This window comes from Sminthopsis crassicaudata, chromosome 3 (assembly GCF_048593235.1).
Source record: "Sminthopsis crassicaudata isolate SCR6 chromosome 3, ASM4859323v1, whole genome shotgun sequence".
Taxonomy (NCBI): domain Eukaryota; kingdom Metazoa; phylum Chordata; class Mammalia; order Dasyuromorphia; family Dasyuridae; genus Sminthopsis; species Sminthopsis crassicaudata.
This window is the reverse complement of record NC_133619.1, coordinates 633,689,276-633,709,532: the sequence shown is the minus strand read 5'-3', so window position 1 is coordinate 633,709,532 and position 20,257 is coordinate 633,689,276. Positions and strand designations below refer to the sequence as shown.

The window sequence follows — 20,257 nt, the reverse complement described above, 5'->3', positions numbered from 1 at the left end:
TTCTGACTCTTTGGCCAACCTTGCCTTTTTGCAGTTTCCACTCATGACTCTATCCTCTAGGGCCAAAAGACTTTAATCTCTCTCCTCTACTGAACTGCCCTTTAAATCCTTTTTATTCTGGAAGAAACTGACCTATCAAAACCTTCATTTTCTCCTCTGTTAAGTGGGATTAATGAGATGCTGAGTGGGTGGGGGTTGTGGATAAAGAGCTGAACTAGGAATGAACATGAATGAGACATTGATATAAATACCTACTGTGTACACAACACTGCAGAAAAATAATTCCTTGTTCTTTGTAAAAGGGGAGGTAATATTTGTGGAAAGTTTTAGCTTCAAGTCAGAGAAGTTGGGGGAATAATCATTTATATAGCATCTACAGAATGACAAGCATTGTACTAAAATCTCTCTCTTCCTCCCTCCATATAATATTTTCATACACACATATATACAAATATATATACCTTATGTGATCCTTATAACAACCCTGAGAAAGGAAGGTGTTATTAGTCTCAGGGTCCCAGTCTGGATAAGAGCTCTTGTTTTTCTGACTTTGGGTATAGTGCTCTTTGGACAGATCCCATGGTCCTTAGGGTGAAGCAGCAACAAATTATACTGGCTCTTCTTCAATGTTTTTTCTATAAATGAAATCAAGTCACTTTCCAATATATATATATATTTTTATTTCCCCCCCCCCCCCCCCGAAACTGGGGTTAAGTGACTTGCCCAGGGTCACACAGCTAGGAAGTGTTAAGTGTCTGAGACCAGATTTGAATTCAAGTCCTCCTGAATTCAGGGCTGATGCTCTATCCACTGTGCCACCTTTCCAATGTTGAGATATTGGATAGTAGCCAGGATTTTGGTGGCCAGACCTTTAGATTTGAGGCCTATTTCTGAACCTTAGTGTCTGTGTCAGTGTCAGTCATTTAGTCTCAGTCATTTATCAGTGAGAAGGAAATTTCCTTCCTGGGATTGCCCTACCCTTTGATGAAACAGATCCTATAAAAACTAAGTGTCCTAGGATTATTATCTGGCTCCAACCATCTCTTATAGGAATGATTCTCTGGTACCTGAGATTTTTTTTTTTTTTTTTTTTTGAGTTCTCCAGATGTGTAGATTGCAAAAGAGAAGAAGAGTGTAATTGGTCTCTGCCCCAAGGCTATGAATTAGAGGCCAGTTGCCAAATCTGTAGCTGATGGAGTTGTTTTTTTTTTTTTTTTTTTTTTTTTTTTTTTTTTTTTTTTTTAATTTGGCTTTATTTTTTTAAATTACAAAAACCAAAATCTTTTCTCTTATTTCTCCCATCCATTAAAAAAAGGAAAAGAAAGTTATTGAAATTTGCATGGTTGAGAAAAAAAATTGAGCATTTATCATATCCAAAAAACATTTGTCTCAGTCATCAATCAATCAGGGTACTCTCTGTGTCCAACTGAGTGGCAGCTAGCTAGGTGGTTTGGTGGATAGAGCACTGGTCTTAGAATCAGGAAGTACTGAGTTCAAATCAGACACTTCTTAGCTGAATGACCATGGACAAATCATTTAACTTGCCTTCACTTTCTATCTGTAAAAGAGGTATAAAGGAAATACTTACCTTTCAGGAATATTGGGAGGATGAAAGGAGATAGGATGTATAAAGTACTTGACATGATGTCTGGCATATTGTGGTTATTTTAAACATCAGCTGTTATTATTGCTTTTGTTGCTATTTTTAAAATTGTTAATAATAGTTATTTTCAAAACACATGCAAAGATAGTTTTCAGCATTCCCCCTTGCAAAACCTTGTGTTCCAATTTTGTTTCCCTCCCTGATCTCCTTCCTCCTCCCCTTGACAGCAAATAATCCAATATAGGTTAAACATGTGCAATACTTCTAAACATATATCTACATTTATCATGTGGCACTAAAAAAAATCAGACCCAAAAGGAAAAAGTGAGGAAAAAAAAAGCAACCAAACAATAGCAAAAAAGGTGAAAATACTATGTTGTGATCCGCACTCAGTACCCATAGAACTCTCTCTGGGTGCAGATGGCTCTCTCCATCACTAGTCCATTGGAATTCGCTTGAATCACCTCAGTATTGAAAAGAGCCACTTCTGTCAGAATCGATCATCTTGTTGTTGCCGTATACAATGATCTCCTGGTTCTGCTCACTTCACTTAGCATCAGTTCATGTAAGTCTCTCCAGGCCTCTCTGAAATCCTCCTGCTGATCATATATTATAGAATGTTAATATTCCATTACATTCATATTCCATAACTTATTCAGACATTCACCACCTGATGGGTATTTATGCAGTTTCCAGTTCCTTGGCATGTTGTTTAGTCATTTTTCAGTCATGTCTGACTCTGATCTTTTTCTTGGATTTTCTTGGTAAAGATACTAGAATGACTAAAATGAGTCATCCAACTCATTTTATAGATGGGGGAAACTGAGGCAAATGGGAGTAAGTGACTTACCCAGGGTCACCAAGCTAGCTGCATTTGAACTCAATTCTTTCTGACTCTAGGTCTGGCACTCTATTGTGCCAGCTAGTTGCCCTGGCATATAGTGGATGTTTAACCAATGTTGCTTCCTTTCCTTTTATTTTCTACCAGAGGATAGAAAGGATATTTCTTTTTCTTTTTCTTTTCTATTTTTCTTTTCTGAGGCTGGGGTTAAGTGACTTGCCCAGGGTCACACAGCTAGGAAGTGTCAAGTATCTGAGATCACATTTGAACTCCTGAATTCAAGGCTGGTGCTCTATCCACTGCGCCACCTAGCTTCCCCAAGAGGATATTTCAATATGAGATTTCAGGAATCATTGTGATTTGTCTTGAACAGTTTTGCTCTTATTGTATCTAGGCAGTGCAGTGAATAGAGCATTGAGTCTAGATTCAGGAAGTTCTGAGTTTAAATCCAGCTTTAGACATTTAGTAACTCTGTGACCTTGGACAAGTCTCTTAACTCTGTTTGTCCCAGTTTCTCCCATCATAAAATGGAATTAAGAGCATCTCCCTTTCTGGTAGCTGTGAGAATCACATAAGAAAATAAGCACAGTGCCTGGCCCATTGAAAGAGCTATTATCTATGAACAGTTGTATCTTTCTAGAGTGGAACCTCTTATCAAAACAGATAAGATTTGTAAAGTGCAGTGCCTGGCATCTAATAAATTCGGTGTAAATGCCTCTATTATTATTATCATCAATATTATTAGCTCTGGTCACCTGACTTTTTCTTAGTTCATTTTTGTGTCTCCAAGTTTCTTTAACCTGTCCCTTTCATCATTTTTCACATTTGCAGTGAATAATTCATTTCCTCTCTTTCTCTTCCTTGTGACAGAGTCATCCCTTCTGTCTGTCACTGAATGCAGCATTCCACACTCCCAGGTCCCCACCTCTTCTGTAAAATGAAGGGGGTGGATTGGATGACCCAAGATTCCTTCCAGCCCATGAGTGGATTAGCCAGTGCTTGAGAAGCAGGAGCTTCTTTATCCAGGGCCAGCCTTAGTCATCATAATTACCTACTATTCATTTTTTAAAAATTCCATTTATGTAATAGTAACTGCTAGAAGGGCATGTTACAATTTTAGTCATTGGATTTATTGTTTTTCTCCTCTTACTTTCATTATCTTATCTGATGATGAAAAGATCCTGCAAGCAATACACCCATTTTAGAGATAAAGAAAGTGAGACTCACCAAGTGGTGATGGGCCTCTGATGGTAGAACTTAAAAGCATCTGATCTGTTGAATTCATCTAACTTTAGGAAGCAAGGAGTTCAAGGCAACCAGTTAACATCTACTGTGCCAAATACAGGAAATACAAAGAAAGGCAAACACAGTCCCTGCCCTCTAGGAGCTCCTTGTTTAAGGGCCAAAATGGGAACTTAAACCAGGGCCTTCCTGTTTCTCTGACACCTGTTGGACTCTCCGGGCTGCAGTTTCCCCATCTGTAAAATGAGTCTGTTAATACATAGCACATAGCACAGAGGGGTGTGGAGGAACAGAATGTCCATTGCCCGTAAATTTTTAAAACACTGTGTTCCTTCTGGTAGCGTTCATATGAAACATTAAATATCTCCATCAAGGTGAGTGGTGAAATGGCTGTTATCATAATAAATATTTGGGTTTGGGGTTAACACCTCATAATCATAAAAGGCCAGCCTGGAAGGTGTTCAGGATGTTTTGACTTGAGGAAAAGGCTCTTAACTCTCAAGTGATGAATATTCTTGTATTCCAAACGTTTCCTTTTCTCTCGCCCTCAGGGATATGCTCATAACCCACCTGGATTCATCCATGACCTATGATGAACTTTGTGAAGAAGTGAGAGAAATGTGTAGTTTACACCAGCAACAGCCGATCACCCTTAAATGGATCGATGATGAAGGTTTGTTCTTATTCCTTTTGCTCTGAGACCTTGTTTGCAGCTTTGTCTCCTAAAATGTTCAATCTGCTTGCTGGGATAGATGGGTAAAGAATGTTACTTGGCTAATAGTAGCAACACGTTCAAATTTCAGGTCCTCTATCTAGTTGTGTGACCTTGGACAAGTCACATGTCCTGGTCTGTTTCCTAATGAGAGGATTGGATTAAATGATTTCTAAAGTCCTTTTGCCTTGAAGTTTATGGTCTTCTGGCTTAATAATCAGCTCACAATTGTATAGGGCTTTAAGGTCTGCAGAACTTGTGGTGATAACAATAACAGCATTTGGAACTGTTCTATGACTTTAAAATTTGCAAAGCACTTTTTTTTCCCCTGAGGCAATTGGAGTTAAGTGACTTGCCCAGGGTCACACAGCCAGGAAGTGTTAAGTGTCTGAGGCCAGATTTGAACTCCTGTCTTCAGGGCAGGTTTTCTATCCACTTCCCCACCTAGCTGCCCCAGCCCTTTCTTTACAAACAGTATTCCATTTCATCCTCCTCTGAACCCTGGATTAATATTTTATTTTGCAAATACATGTAAAGATAGATTTCTTTCTTTTATTTTATTTTATTTTTTTTTTTTTTGAGGCAATTGAGACTAAGAGAATTGTCTGGAGTCACACAGCTAAGAAGTGTCTGCTGCAGGCTTTGAACTCAGGTCCTCCTGAATTCAAGGCTGCTGCTCTATCCACTCCACCATCTAGCTGCCCCTAAAAGTAGTTTGCAACTTTCATTTTTGTAAGACTGTTTTTCTCCCTCCCTTACTCTCTCCCAAGACAGGAAGCAATCTGATAGTTAATATGTGCAGTCCTTTTAAACATATTTCCATATTTATCATGTTGTACAAGAAAGATCAGACCAAAAGGGAAAAAAACCACGAGAAAGAAAAAAAAACAGATAAAAAGTGAAAATACGGGGCTTTAATCCATATTCAGCCTCAGTAATTCTTTGTGGATGCTGATGGCATTTTCCATTTCAAGTGGCAAAGTGAATGGAGCATCAGACCTGTGATCAGGGAGACCTGAGTTCAGGTCCTGCCTCAGTCACTAGCTGTGTGAACTGAGACAAGTCATTTCCCCAGTACTTTTAGGCTGCTTTCAGAGAAACACAGAGTCTAAGTTGGTATCCAGGGAACCATCTTGAGAAATAGTCTCACTTAGAGCAGGAACATGGGTTCTCATTTTTTTTGTTTCATGTACACAGAAAACACATGGACTTGCTTCTTTCAGGTCCTCTCTTGATCTAGAGACAGGAAAATCTGAATTCAAATCCAGCCTTAGATACTGCCTTGGGCAAGTCACTTTGTTTGCCTCAGTTTCCCCATCTGTAAAAAAGGGGATAATAGTAGCACCTATCTTTCCAGGTTGTCATGAGGATCAAATCAGAGTTTGTGAAAAGTGCTTTGCTATATACGTTAGCTATTATTGTTAAAGATGATCGAGCATGAGTTGGCCAAAGGAGTTGTGGGCACGTTGATCCTGGCTGCTCCTTTTTCAGAAACTTTGTAGAGGAGATTTTTGTTCTGGGAGGGGTGGGAGTCTCTGGCTCCTCGGGCTTCCTTTCACTTGGAAGATTTCTGTGACGGTTAAGTTGCTATGTGAAGTTGTTTAATTTCAGTAGATCACCAAGGTGCAGACTCTTTGGCACAATCTCTCCCACCAAAGTCTTTTTGTAAAAGCTGAATTAATAATAGTAGGTTGCCTGGTAACTTGAATCTGTGACATCCATACAAGGGTAGATGGGAAAGGGGCTGTCCTTAAGCCTTACTAGGGCTTCCCTTTGGGAAGTGTTGGGAATTTCCCATTGACGGAGAAGTGTTGGGAATCTCCCCTTGGCCAGGCAGTACTGGAGACAACACCAAGTTCTTATTATCTGGTGCTTTTCTTTTTTAGTCTGTGTAGACCACCCTTATACTCCATTACTACATACTTCTCTAGCTGGTCACCTGTCTGTCAATCATGGAATTTCCCAGTTAGCAGGGGATCAAAGGCCATCCCGTCTCAGCAGCATTCTCCCCTGACTGACCTCCGGTGGTGGGGAATTCCCCACCAAGTAGACCAGCCTATTCCATTTTGTACAGACTTTTAAGTCTCAAAATCCCTGAGCTGGAAAGGATTTAAGAGATTGCCTATGCCAGCGCTTACCTGGGCAAGAATCAGCTTACCTGACAAGTGGCCTGAGTGACCTCCAGGCAGAGAAAGCTCAGGGCCTCTCAAAGCAGCCCATTACATTTAGAGAGAGCTTTCATACTTAGGAAGATTTTCCTTACATGGAACATCTGTCTGTCTGTCTCTCTATCCTTCCCTCCCTTCCTTCTTTCTCTCTCATTTCTCTGTCTCTTTCTTTCTTTCTTTCTTTCTTTCTTTCTTTCTTTCTTTCTTTCTTTCTTTCTTTCTTTCTTTCTTTCTTTCTTTCTTTCTTTCTTTCTTTCTTTCTTTCTTTCTTTCTTTCTTTCTTTCTTTCTTTCTTTCTTTCTTCCTCTTTCTTTCTCTCTCTCTTTTTTTCTCTTCTCTCCTCTTCTCTCTCTCTCTCTCTCTCAAATATATGTAAAAATAATTTAAATGTTCATTTTTGATAAGACTTTATGTTCCAAATTTTTCTCCCTCTTCCCTGCCCAAGACAGCAACCAATCTGATATAGGTTAAACAAATGCAATCTTTTTGAACGTATTTCCATATTTGTCACGTTGTGTAAGAAAAATAAGACTAAAAGGGAAAAATCCATGAGAAATAGAAGAACAAACTAAACAAACAAAAAAAGATGAAAACCCCTACATTTCCATCCACATTCAATTTCCATAGTTCTGGATATTTTGGCATTTGGCATTTTCCATCCCAGAACTATTGTAATTGTCTTGAGTCATTTGTTAAGAAGAGTCATCACATCAACATTTATTTTCTGATAAGATTTGGTTTTCCCCCAAGATGGCAACTAATCTGATCTAGATTATACAAGTGCGATCCTGTTAAACATTTCCACCTTCAGTCTTTGCAGCTTTCCCCCTTTACTCCTAGTTCTGCTCTCTGAGACCAAACAGAAAGAGCTAGTTCCCTTCCATCTGATGGTGATGATTATGGTCCTTTAGTATACTTAGGATATATTCCCTGATTTCATCTTCACAACACCCCCAAAGTCAGCTGCTGTGTTATCACTTCCATTTTACAGATGGGAAAACTGAAGCAGGTAGTGACTTGAGCAGGGTCACACAGCTAGTTAGTATCTATTATCCCGATCTGAACTGGGGCCCTGAGATTCTATGGCCTGTTTCGGCTAGGGAGTTGAACCCCAGATGTGCTGCTCTACCCCAAAACATTTCCATGGGTCTCTGCTTCTGTTCCCTCCCTGGTGCTTCAGTGTGGCTTGTCCCTGAGGGCTGATTGCTTTTAGACAATCTCATCAGCCCTTCTGCTCTCAGGCTAGGCTGCCTACCTGCGCTGCTAACCATGGTCGTTTGTTTTGTATTGATTTTTTAAAAATAACAACGATAGAATGTTCTGACCTTTTTTTAGATCCTGAGGTTGTCATGCATTAGGGGGCTTGCAGCCCAGAGGAAATAGGAAATAATAATGATAATAATGTGAGAGGCAATGTGGTCTACAGAGCTTGCCTTGAAAAGGGAGGAAGATTGGGCTCAAGTCCTATGAGTAACTCACCTCATTTTCCTTGGGTTACTTGATATTTGTTTTGCCATAAGCAGTTGATTTTGGGTACCAAAGATGGATAAATGTTTTTCGAGTACCTACTCTGTGCCAATCATTGTGCTTTACAATTATTATCTCATTCGATCTTTACAAAACCCTTTGAGGTAAATAATATTATTCCCATTTTACAGTTGGGGGAATGGAGGCAGACAAAGATCTTTTCTTGTCCAGGGCCCCACAGCCCTGTCTTGATGTCAGATTTATGCTTAGATCTTCCTTACTTTAGGGAAACTTGGTGGTACAATTGATAGAAGGCTGGCCCTGGAATCAGGAGGATCTGAATTCAATCCAGACATTTACAAGCTGTGTGACCTTGGGCAAGTCACTTAACTCTGCCTCAGTTGTCTCATTGGAGAAGGAAATGGCAAACCTTGCCAGTATCTTTGCCGAGAAACCCCAAAATGGGCTCATGAAGGGTTGGATGTGACAGAACAGCTCTACTTAATTGATAGGGATATGATTTAGCAATGGAGAGGAACTTGGGTGTCATTGAGTTGACCTCTGTCACTTTATGGAGGAGAAAATTGGGACTGGGAGAGGTTAAATAAACTTGTCCAGTGCTATACGACCAGTAATAACCATTTGCATGGCAGAATATCAGTTTATTTACTCCCACCCATCTGTCTAAAGGAAATTGCTAAAAATTTATAATGAAGGCTAAGTCTTCCCAGAAGTCTCTGCTGTCCTAGCTGTAACCTCATTGCCATCCATATTCTGGAGAGCATGGTTTTGATGGACCTCTGAGTGACTGTGTCTTGTCCACAGTAGCATCACAGAGAAATGATTACATGGTAGATGCAAAGGAAAGAATTATTGCATCCTGAATCAGAGGAATTGACTTAAATCTTGGCTCTGTCCTCTTCCCTGCCTCCTTAACTTCCCTCCTTTCCCCCTCCATTTTTTTCCTTCTCACTCATTCTCTCTTTCTCTGCATCTCTCTCTGTCGCGCATCCCTTTCCCTCCTTCTTCTCTCTCTCCCTTTCTTCCCTTCTCCTTTCCTCTTTCAACTCCCTCTACCAATTCAAGTTGGAACCTCCCTTTGGAGAGTTGCCTGGGGAAGACAAGTATTACAAGCAGCTCTTGAACCCAGGGCTTCGTGATTCCAGGAACAGCTCTGTTTTTCACTCTAACTTGTTGACTATCTAGATTGTTGCTTGATCTTTGTCACAGTCTCTGGGCTGTAGGCACTTCCTTTCCTTGGCTCTTGTTTGTCAAGATTTGGTGTTTCTTGTGCTTATCAGTATCTGCCTTCTTGAAATGTCCTCACCATAGATCTGCTGATCCTTCCATTGATTCCAAGCCAGGGGCTCTCTTTAGAGAGGATCTCTTTTGGGGCTCCCCCTGCTGGCCTTGGCCAGGGTAAACCTGAACCAGATTTAAGGCTAAAACATTCCTTTTTCTTCTTGCTCAAGTAATCCCAGGAGGGAGAAGAAACACTTTAGGTGTAATTTTCATGACTATACCTGGAAAGTAAAGGATGTCCGATAGTTCTGTCAACTACGACCCAAATATTTTAGCTCTGACATTGAGTTTCGTGGAATTGAGTGATTTGGGGTGAGCCACTTTGTATTTTGGCATGCATTTTGGCTTAGTGAGTGGTGGAGGGCTGGGGCTTAGAGTCTGGAAAAGCTGGCCTGGAGCTGTGACTGAGATCTGACTGCCCCAGTAAATAATTTCAGCTTTTAGAGTTCCAGATAACTCTCCAAGAGTCGGGTATAAATGAGTTAACTAATCAGTCCTACTAGGATGGACATTGGTCTAGACTTTATGGACCCAGACTACTCCCCTTCCTACTTTTAAAAATCAATTCTTAGAGAGGGCAGTTACTATATAGTGCAGTAGATAGAGTACTAGCCCTAAAGTTAGGACCTGAGTTCAAATCTGGTCTCAGACACTTAACACTTCCTAGCTGTGTGACCCTGGGCAAGTCACTTAACCCCAGCCTGGGGGGGGGGGGTGTCAGTTCCTACCCCCTTTGAGATTTCCGGATGTTAATGACATTGTGTGTGTGTGCACATGTGTGTGTCTGTGTGTGTGAATCAGGGTTAAGTGACTTGCCCAGGGTCACACGACTAATGGTCAAATATCTGAGGCTGGATTTGAATTCAGGACCTCCTAACTCCAGAGCAGGTGCTCTTTCCACTTTTTGTACCGAGCTGCCCTGATGACATGGTTGAACAGTGATAAAGAACTGCATCAAATATACCACCAAATTTACATATTATCTCTTGCCTTATTTTTTCATTTCATTAGGTGACCCATGTACCATATCTTCTCAGATGGAACTGGAAGAAGCTTTTCGCCTGTACTGTCAACACCGAGATGAAGGGCTCATCATTCACGGCAAGTAGCTGGAAATTAAGCTTCTTGGGCTCCCTCAGAGGGTGTTCTTGGGAGAATGGTTTAACTGGGGGTACTCCACAAAGTCCCGTCCTGGTCCCTCCTTCTATACTGCTCACTTGGCAATCTCTTAGTTCCCATGGCTTCAGTTATCATCTCTATGTGGAGGATTTTCACTTATTTATCCAGCCCTAATCTCTACTGACTGATAGTCTCGTGCAGTGGTTCTCAAACTTTTTAAACAGGGGCCAGTTCACTGTCCCTCAGACTGTGGGAGGGCCGGACTATAGTAAAAACAAAAGCTCACACTCTGTCTCCGCCCCTCAGCCCATTTGCCACAACCCGGCGGGCCGCATAAACATCCTCAGTGGGCCGAAGTTTGAGAATCCCTGGTCTTGTGTCTCCAACTGACACCTAAAACTCCCCAAGTTCAATACTGAACTCTCTTTCTCCCTACATCCTTTTGTTATTGTTGATTATTTTTCTTTCTCAAAGAGTACCATGACATCAGGGAGGTGATGTTAGAACATACAAGTCAGTTGGATTTAAGTGAGGGAGGGTTGTGCAAAGTCACCAGCCTCACTTGCTCCTCTAGAACCATCTGGTTCCAGTGGCAAGATTTAGATCAGGAAGACAGGAGATAGCCCTGGATGCAGGCTCACAACCTGGGAGTCTCTCACCCCTCCAGCCAATCCAATCAGTTGTTTAGATCTATTGATTTCACTTATCTCAAATATTCCTCCTTCTTTCCTCTTCTGTAGCCACATCCCCCTCCCTCCAGGACTATTGCAAGAGGCTGCTGGTAAATCTGGGAGCCTCAAACCTCTGCCTCCTCCCATTCATTCACAATATAGTTGCTAAAGTGATTTTCCTAAAGCACAAATCTGATCATGTCACTCTCCTATTCAATAAGTTCCTATGGCTTCCTATTGTCTCCAGGAGGAAATATAACATTCTGTTTGGTGTTTAAAACTAGAACAAGAGTTTTTTGTGTCACCTCTTCCCTCCCCGGTGTATTCCTTGATCCAGTAACGCCGGCCTCCTGGATGGTCCTCCCTCTCCTGGCTTTGGGTATTTTTTTCTCCAAAGTCTGCATGCTCTCCCTCCTCATTCTTTACCTCCCACCTTCCTTCAAGTCCCAGTTAAAATCTCACCTACTCCAGGAAGCATTTCCCAATCCTACTTTGTTCTAGTGCCTTCCCCACATTGATTGCTTCCTATTTTCCTTGCATATAGCATGATGGTACATATTTATTTGCTTATTGTCTCCTCCATTATAGTATGAAGTCCTCACTGGTCGGGACAAGCTTTTGCTTTTCTTTATATCCCCAGCATCTAACATAGTATCTGGCATATAGCAGGCACTTAATAAATGTTTATTGACTGACTGATAGAGATACTGAGATTTCTTTAGAATATATTTGGAACATATGTTTAGAAAATATATCCTCTCAACTTTTAAAGTTTAAAGATAGATTGTAGATTCTAATAATACAAAGTATAGAACTATTATCTTCAAAATTATTATTTCTATCTCTGGTTGTCAACCTGTGTTCCCAAATTCTTTGGGCTTTGTAAGCCATCACTGCGGCCTCTTTGCGGGAATAGCAATGGCCAAGATGTATTATATTTCTAACTTCCTGATCTTGCCATTCCCCTTTGGGCCTCCAAAGTGGGAAAGAGAAGGCGGAAGGGTTTCTAAAATCTGAGTGCTAAATCTTTGTAAAAATACTTTTTTTTTTTCCTGATGAGTGAGTAATTCATCTGATTTATGGGAAGACATGACAGAAGCTCCAAGGATGGGAAGACATGGGTGGGTTGGAAGAGATCACAGATTCCTTGGAGGGTGGGGGATTTGAATAATCCATTTTAATCATGTTATGTAAGAAAACTGCAAATTTACTCCAGATGATTGTGATGATTTGGAATTTGATCGAATGCTTTTTAAAGAAATGATTTTACCAGCATCTTAAGGATTAATTCTAGCATCTCTGGATAGATTTTAGAATATTGCCCCTTGATGTCCTATAACCAGATTGCTCGTTACTTCTCCCCTCCCTTACATTTTGTCTCACTTTGTTTTTGAGACTTTTAACCCTGGAATTTAGGACACGTATGTGCGTGCGTGCATGAGATACGTGCGTAAGATTTACGCAGGTTAGCCAGAATTTGACTTTAAAAGCATTTTTAGATTGACTTGTTTCTCATCAGAACATTCTTTAGAAATACTTGAGCATTCAAATTATATGCAGATTATTCAGAGGGAGGGCTTATCTCTTCAAGGCACTAACTCTTTTTTCTTTGTCTGTGTTCAGTTTTTCCAAGCATCCCAGAGAAGCCAGGAATGCCCTGCCCAGGGGAAGACAGTGAGTATTTGAAACTTCTTAACATTTTGGTGGAGGGCATTGAACTTCCTGAAGAGTTCAATCGAACAACTTTAGAGGGGTGTGCTTGATCCTGAAGTTGTTGTAGTTCTCTCTGGGAAAATCTGGTCTGATTATAAAAATGTCAGGCAGCGTGATGTTGTGGAAAGAATGGTCGGCGAAAATGGTGTGAAATTGCAATTCTGGTACTTTGTGGCTGGGAGAGCCTGGACAAGTCACTTAGGTTCTCTGAGCCTCCCTTTCCTTATCTAAAAAATGAGAGTTAATAGTCCTGGCGTTATCTCCCTCCCAGGAGTGTTGTAAGGCTCAAATAAGATAATGTTTGCCAATTGCTTTGCCAGCCTTAAAGCTCTATAAAAATATCACCTCTTATTGTTGATAAGTACTCGGTGACCTTGTGAAAAAGTGGAAAATTGAAGTCTCTAGGCGGAGAGTGAATACAGATTGCATTTTCAGGACATCGTGCTTCTTTCTGGTTTTTGGATCTTAGATTGAGATGCTCTGTATTATAGGATTGGATACCCAATTGGTTAGTCACTGGCACAATGATAAATCTCAGATGTACCCCGTCTACTCTGGGTGGTTGGAAGGGCTGGGCAGACATAGATGGCCACACTTGTGCCTTCCTAGTTTCTTTTAAGCCACCTCAGAGCCATGACTATTCCACTTGGAACCTCTAGGGGGATATCGTGATTCTTCCCCCACCCCCCACAAAACAAAACAAAACAAAACAAAACATTAAATGTTTTATTAAAAGCTTACCTTACAACATTCACATACCCAACCTAGACTTGTTCAGAACCAACTATTTAAATAAATTAAATTTCAGTGAAGTAAACCCATTTGGGTTTTTGTGGCAAAGTTACTGAGTAGTTTGCCATTTCCTTCTCCAGTTTATTTGACAGATTAGGAAATTGAGGCAGACAGGGTTCAGTGATTAGCCTAGGATCATAGCGAGATTGGATTTGAACTCAGAAGAGCTCACTTTTTCCAACCCTCTGTTTACTGCGCCAACTAGCTATCCCAAGAATGGTGGTTTTGCTTAGTCATTTTTGACTCTGGGATCTTTCTTGGCAAAGGCATAGTCTATCCTCCTAATAGGGGAAGACGCTATTACTAATTGGGGAATGGTAGCCTGAGAGAAATGCTTCCAACAGAGAATGAAGAGCAAATGATGATTTGAGTCTGAGGGCAGTTAATTTACTTGCCCTTTCCAGGAGTGATGTCTTGATCTGATTGTTGTTTCCGGAGCTGACTCTGACAAGGTAGCGGGAGCCGTAGAGATGTTCTGTTCAGCCCCCAGAGATCACAGCTTTGGAACAGTGGATAGAAATTGTTAAAATTTGACATGATATCGGGAAACAAGACATGGGTGGGTTGGAAGAGATCACAAGAGTTTTTCTAACAAGAGTTATTCAAAATTAGAATGGGGCAGCGAGGCAATGCCATAGAGTTTGGAAGACTCCTTCCTGAGTTCAAATTCGGCCTAGTTGTATGTGGCAAGTCACATAACTGTTTGCCTCAGCTTCCTCATCTGTAAAATCATTTGGAAGTGGCAAAGATAAATTAGTCCAGTTTCTCTGCCAAGAAAATGCCAAATGGGGTCACAAAGAGTGATATGATTTTTTTTTTTTTTTTTTTTTTTTTTGTATGTTTGAAAAATGATCCATATGAAAAGTGGAATGAGTTACCTTTGGAGAAAGCAGGTTTCCCCTCCATAGGAAGGCTACAAACCAGGACTGGATGACCACTTGTTTTGAATGTATTGTACTAGGGACTCGAGGAGTGAGACATGGAATTCTGTTGGGTTTGGAATTCTGGAATTCTAGGGTATAGGAATAGAGCAGGGCCTTCATGAGAAACAAGATCACACAAAAGAGACTAACATTCCACATGGGAAAAACCCAACTGGACAAAAAATGTGTGTTGACAAATCCAGATGTGAAGTTAAGAGTGGAAATTCTTTGGTTTTAGTTCATCAATGCATGTTTTTTGGATATATCCTGTCAATGGACCAAACACCGGAACCATTATTGACTCAGAGGAACATGACAGGCTGAGTTTTCTTTGGGAAATCAGGCAGTTCTTGAACAATCCCTTGCCATTTGATGTCACAAAAACTTCTCTATTTAAGTCCTGCATTCTTTTGGCAATGTTAAATTGCTGTGATTCATGGAACTTGATGATCTGAGAAGAAACAAAATTGCAGGTGACTCAAAGGGTAATGGTGGGTGTCAGTGAACTGCCTTGCATTACCCCCAGGGATATGTGTAAGAAGGGATGCAGGAAGTACCACAAAGACGATAGGCAAATGGAATTGACTTGGAAAAGATGTTGAGTTGGGAGAACCCTTAAAGTCTAGAAGCATCCAGAGTGCTCAGGGTTGGCCTGAGTGGTTGGTCAGCAGGCCTCCCAGTAGCCCATCTGTATTATCAATGACAGCCCCTCATATCTGTTACCATCTTCTATGGAAAAACAGTGCATTGCTTGGTGGTCCTTGGAAACACCCATGGGCCAGTTTGACTTAACTCATCCAATCTTTATATCTCTCTTTACAAGTACCTCTCTTCTGAGACCATTGATATCTTTATTCCTCCTACGCTCAAGCCCATGAAGTATGGAATGGCTAGAGTCATGTTCCTTACTGCTTGTTTGATATTATCACTATCCAGATTTCAAGGCTATTTAGGATCATGGAATCCTAGACTTATCTCTTCATTTTACAAATGAGGAAACTGAGGCTGAGTGAGGAGAAATGTCCATGAGTTGATCATGAGAGTGTTTGTCAGAGCCCAGCATGTCATTGACTCTCAGCTTCTTCCAGCTCTAAAATCCCCCACCCTATGAGCCTGTGGTGTTTACTCCAGGCAGAGCTGTGTGGGAGGCGCCTCCTGCCCCAGCTCAGTTCTGCAAACATGAGCTTCTCGCCATGCATGAGCAATGCCCTGTGGTGGATGGGGAACTCTTTTCCCTGTTGTCTGTCCTAACCCCACCCTCCTCATTCACTAATTCATTACTTCTCTCTTCAAGAGATTGCTTAGGATTGGACATTGGTGGCCATGAGGAGAGGAGGGGGCAGCCAGGGATCCTTAGGACCTGGGTTCAAACACCAAGATCTGTCACTTGATAGGTAGGAAAAATTTCTTCATCTTTCTGGACCTCGGTTTCCTTGCCTGTAAAATTAGGAGAGTAGATAAGAAAGTCCCTGATGTCTCCTAAATCTATGATCTTAAGATGTGGGAAAGTAGGTCACCTGCCTTCAAACTCAGTTCCCTTTCCTCCTACTGAATGATGGGACATTCTCGGGCTCAGTAACCAAGTTTTCCCCTCTCAGGTCCTCTGACATACACCTCTTCCCTTCCCAAACTTGATGGGCACAGTCCGTTCTGAGCATTCTGTTTGCTGAAGGCTGGCTTGCGTTTAGGTACCGTGGGTGTTTTCTGTTTTGTGATGGGGCTTGTCACTGCAATCCTTCTTCATCTCTCCCAACCTCCACCTAATCATAGACCAACCCGGCGCCCGACTGTTGTGATGTAGCCAAGATGTTGAGGTTATTCAATGCTCTTTTTTGGGGAGGGAGGGGAAGCAAGATTTTTGTTCAACATGGGCTGCATGTCCCGGTAAGGCAATTTTCTGAAGTAGCTGTCGTCCGTGAGATGTGGATGAGATGGTGTCTGGAGAAGTGATGGAGCCCAGTGCCAATGAGAGATGAGGGGGTGTCACACACACAGACACATAGAGGTAGAGAGATAAAGGGGGGAGAGAGAGAGAGAGAGAGAGAGAGAGAGAGAGAGAGAGAAGAGAAGAGAAGAGAAGAGAAGAGAAGAGAAGAGAAGAGAAGAGAAGAGAAGAGAAGAGAAAGAGAGAGACAGAGAGACAGAGAGACAGAGAGAGAGAGAGAGAGAGAGAGAGAGAAACAGAGACACACACAGAGAGATACTAGGAAAGTAGCCAAATGATTATTTTTGTAACAGTGGAATTCTAAGGCATTCCCAAGTGAATAATATACTCATCAGAGCAAAATTGCTCTGTCCTCAAGCAAAGTGTATCCTATGGTCAGTAGACACCCATGATATGATGTACTCTCTCTCCCTCCATCCCTTCCCTGCTTTTAACAGTCTTTTGTTCTTACCCTATTAATTCTCAGTCTGTGGTAACTTCCCTCCCCTCTGATTTCTCTGTTCCTGGGCTACATTTAATGACTGTAAAAAAATAACCATGCTGCTCTAAAGTCCTGCATCCTTCCCTCCGCTGGGCCATCACTTGTTTGACAATCCTTGGACTCCCAGTCATGCTCCCTACTATGGTGCCAGTTCTGCCTTATTCCTCTTTACCAACTCAGACATACCCTCCACCCTCCTCCTCTGTGCAATGACCTTGACTTTTACTTGACTTGAGAAAATCAAGGCTGACAGAAACACCCTTCCCAGTCCTCCTTCACACCATCTATCTCTTCCTCTCTTGCTTTAGAGCCAGCAGAAACTCTCTCTGTCTTTCCCAGGACATATGATTTCAATTTTTAAAATATATAGAATATTATCATATCCTGACCTCCTTCCCTTCTAATTCAAAGGAAGACGCATATCTCCTCAAATGAACTCCTTTATATTTTCATGATCTCTTCTCTTTCCCTCCCATTGGTCACCTATATTGTTGGTTTGCCATCCTTGAGCTGTACCTGGTGGTCTCTCTGTCTCAGTCTCTTTCTGGATTCCCCTTCCTGCCCATCTCTCATCTTCACTCTCTCCTCCTTCAATGGATATATTCCCCAATATCCTAAAGTTATTCAGACATGTCCCTCTTCTATTTTCCCCCCAACATCTTTCCCAAAACCTTCTTGAGATCTTTCAGTTCACTTAAATTACTGGAATAGGGTTATATGTTTAGAAGTGGAGGGGATTTTAGAGGTTTCCTCTCCCCTCCCCCCTTACTTTACAGATGAGAAAACTGGAGTCCAGACCTTAAGTGATCCCCTCAGATTACAAAGGTAACTGATGGAGATTTGAATCCTGGCAGCGAGTGTGTTTCCTGCTACAGCCCTGGCTTCATAACATTGTTGTTTACTCCTTCCTTTTCTTCCCTTCATTTATGTTATGACACTGCCATCTACTTCAGTGAGAAGGTCTAGATTCAGTTCTCTGTACCATAGTTTAGAAAGGACATTGAAAATCTGGAGGATGTCCAGAGGAGGATGACCAGGGCCTTGCGTTACATCACATGAAGATCAAGAGAAGAAAAAAATTGGGTATAAGGAGGTAGGAGAAGGGATTCCTTGGGGCAGCTAGGTGGTGCAGTAGATAGAGCATCAGCCCTGAAGTCAGGAGGACCCGAGTTCAAATCTTAACACTTCTAGCTGTGTGACCCTGGGCAAGTCACTTAATCCCAGCCTCAGGGAAAAAAAAAAAAAAGAGCAAGAAGGGACTCCTTTTTTTGAAGGGCAGTCCTGTGGAAGAGGGAATAGATCTATTGTTGATGCCCTAAAGTGGAGAAAGGTGAAATTTAAATCAGGAAAAACTTCCTAGACAGTTAGAGCTACTACCAAGTGGAATGAAATAGATTGTCAAGAGATGGCTTCCTCTTTCATGAGATCTTCAAGCGGTCTGCGTGCCAATTCATTACCCACCTTACCTTGCTCGGGTCTGGGTTGCACTGATGGCATTTGAGATTACTTGGAAATTGGCGAGTCTGAGGGTCTCCCAACTCGCCATTTCCACCAGGGACTTCTCTTCCTGATGTGTCCTGATGGGCCTATGTTCGTGAAACATAAACCTTAGTTCGCTAATAGCGCTAATAAAACAGCAGTTCATTTATAGTATTGTTTTTTTTTTTTTTTTTTTGCTAAATATTCTTGAAACACGGCTGTATTACCATAAGAATTTCTTTCAGATTAGGGTAGCATATGTTATTCTTTGCTGTTTATATGTACATACCATATTGTTTTGGGAAAAGTTTTAAATGTCGCATTCAGCCGGGTCTTAAATTCTCTCCAAAGATCATAGGGAAAAACTAGTTTTCTCCTTAAAATAGGCTTCCAATAAAATTAGCACACTGGCATTTCAGCCAGAGTTTCTTCCAGTTTTACAAAATCATGGATATTTTGGAATGGATTGTATTTGGTGAAAAGTTGGTTAATTTTTTTTGATTATGTAAATTTGTAAAAAGAAAATAGATCCAACAGGAATTCATATTACTGTGTTGAAATCCAGTGTGAATCTGGTTGATCAATTTTTTTTCTCTAGTTTTAGAAGGTTGTGAGAATATACTTTTATCGACCTGATACCTGAAGCAATAATTATCAAGTTTTTTTTTTTTTTTTTTTTTTTTTGTTTTTTGTTTTTAAACAGATAAATCAAAGGAGGTATAAAGGCAGGACTTGGTATAAATGAATTCTTAGTATCATTTTCCCCATAATTTTTTGTTTTTTGGTATTTTACTTCAGTTTTGTCATCTTTTTTAAATGAATTTAAATGAGATTCTCTGATTTGAAGTAAGTGGATAGAGAGCCTCCCTCAGAACCAAGGGGACCAGTATTCAAATCCCACCATGCCTTTGGGCAATTCCCTTAGCTTCCCAGTGTTGGGCAATACACTTAAGATTATAAATTGCAGAGAAGGTGCCAATCTACACTGGTAGGGGAAATTTCCTTAATTTCTTATGCTAGGTCCGATCCTCAGCTAATATTAAAATGCTATCTTGCATTTTTTCTGCATTGTGCCTCCTTTTTTCTCCCAACTCTGGCCAATAATTTCAGAATTTGAAGAAAGTCCTTGAAAGTTAGTTGCTTAAGGAGTGTATTTAAAGCTGGAAGTTAATGTCTCTGTCAGAAGCTTTTTGCTTAAAATTGTTTGAGATTGGGGTAGAAGGGTAGAAACCTTAATTTTCTCAGGTTTATGAATTTTTAATGACCTCTTTCTCTCTACCTTTAAGAGCCTATTTGGGGGTCTTCTTCTCTTGGGGCTTTTTACCTTTCTCCATCATTTCTAAGTGGTAACATTGGCAAGAACACTTAGAATCCAAAGGCTGGATGGGTCTCTTCCCCTGAAACTTAAGGGCTAAATTTTGGGAAGGTTTGCATTTGTTTAGCTTTCACTTTCCTTATCTATAAAATGGGTATAAAGTGGTTCTTCCTTGCTCTCACCTCTGAGGGCCATCACAATCCTGTATGAAAGAGCACTTTGTCCAGATCATTGATGGAGAGCTGATAGAAACCTTAGAAGCAGTCTAGTCCTACTCTATCATTTTATAAATGAGGAAACTGAGTCTTAGGAGTGAATTGATTTACTAGACTCAGTCTGCCAGTGTTTCTGACCACTTCATCATACTGGCTCTAGACCAGAAAAGGGGTCTTTGTATGTGTTCTAGGCTTTTTCTCAGCTCTAGTACCTCACCTGTTGCTTGGCAACCTTTCTAGTTAACCCACTGGTTATTTAGCATTTTTTT

The 20,257-nt window shown here is 41.0% G+C and overlaps 1 protein-coding gene across 1 annotated transcript in view; it reads left to right on the top strand.

Moving 5' to 3' along the window:
* The window catches only part of PRKCZ (protein kinase C zeta), a 231,008-nt gene that overhangs the window by 22,572 nt on the left and 188,179 nt on the right, over positions 1-20,257 (top strand). Inside the window, exons 3-5 of the mRNA XM_074306514.1 lie at positions 4,238-4,359; positions 10,347-10,436; positions 12,749-12,799. Of these exons, the coding sequence (XP_074162615.1) occupies positions 4,238-4,359; positions 10,347-10,436; positions 12,749-12,799 (263 nt within the window). The remainder of the gene's footprint in view (positions 1-4,237; positions 4,360-10,346; positions 10,437-12,748; positions 12,800-20,257) is intronic.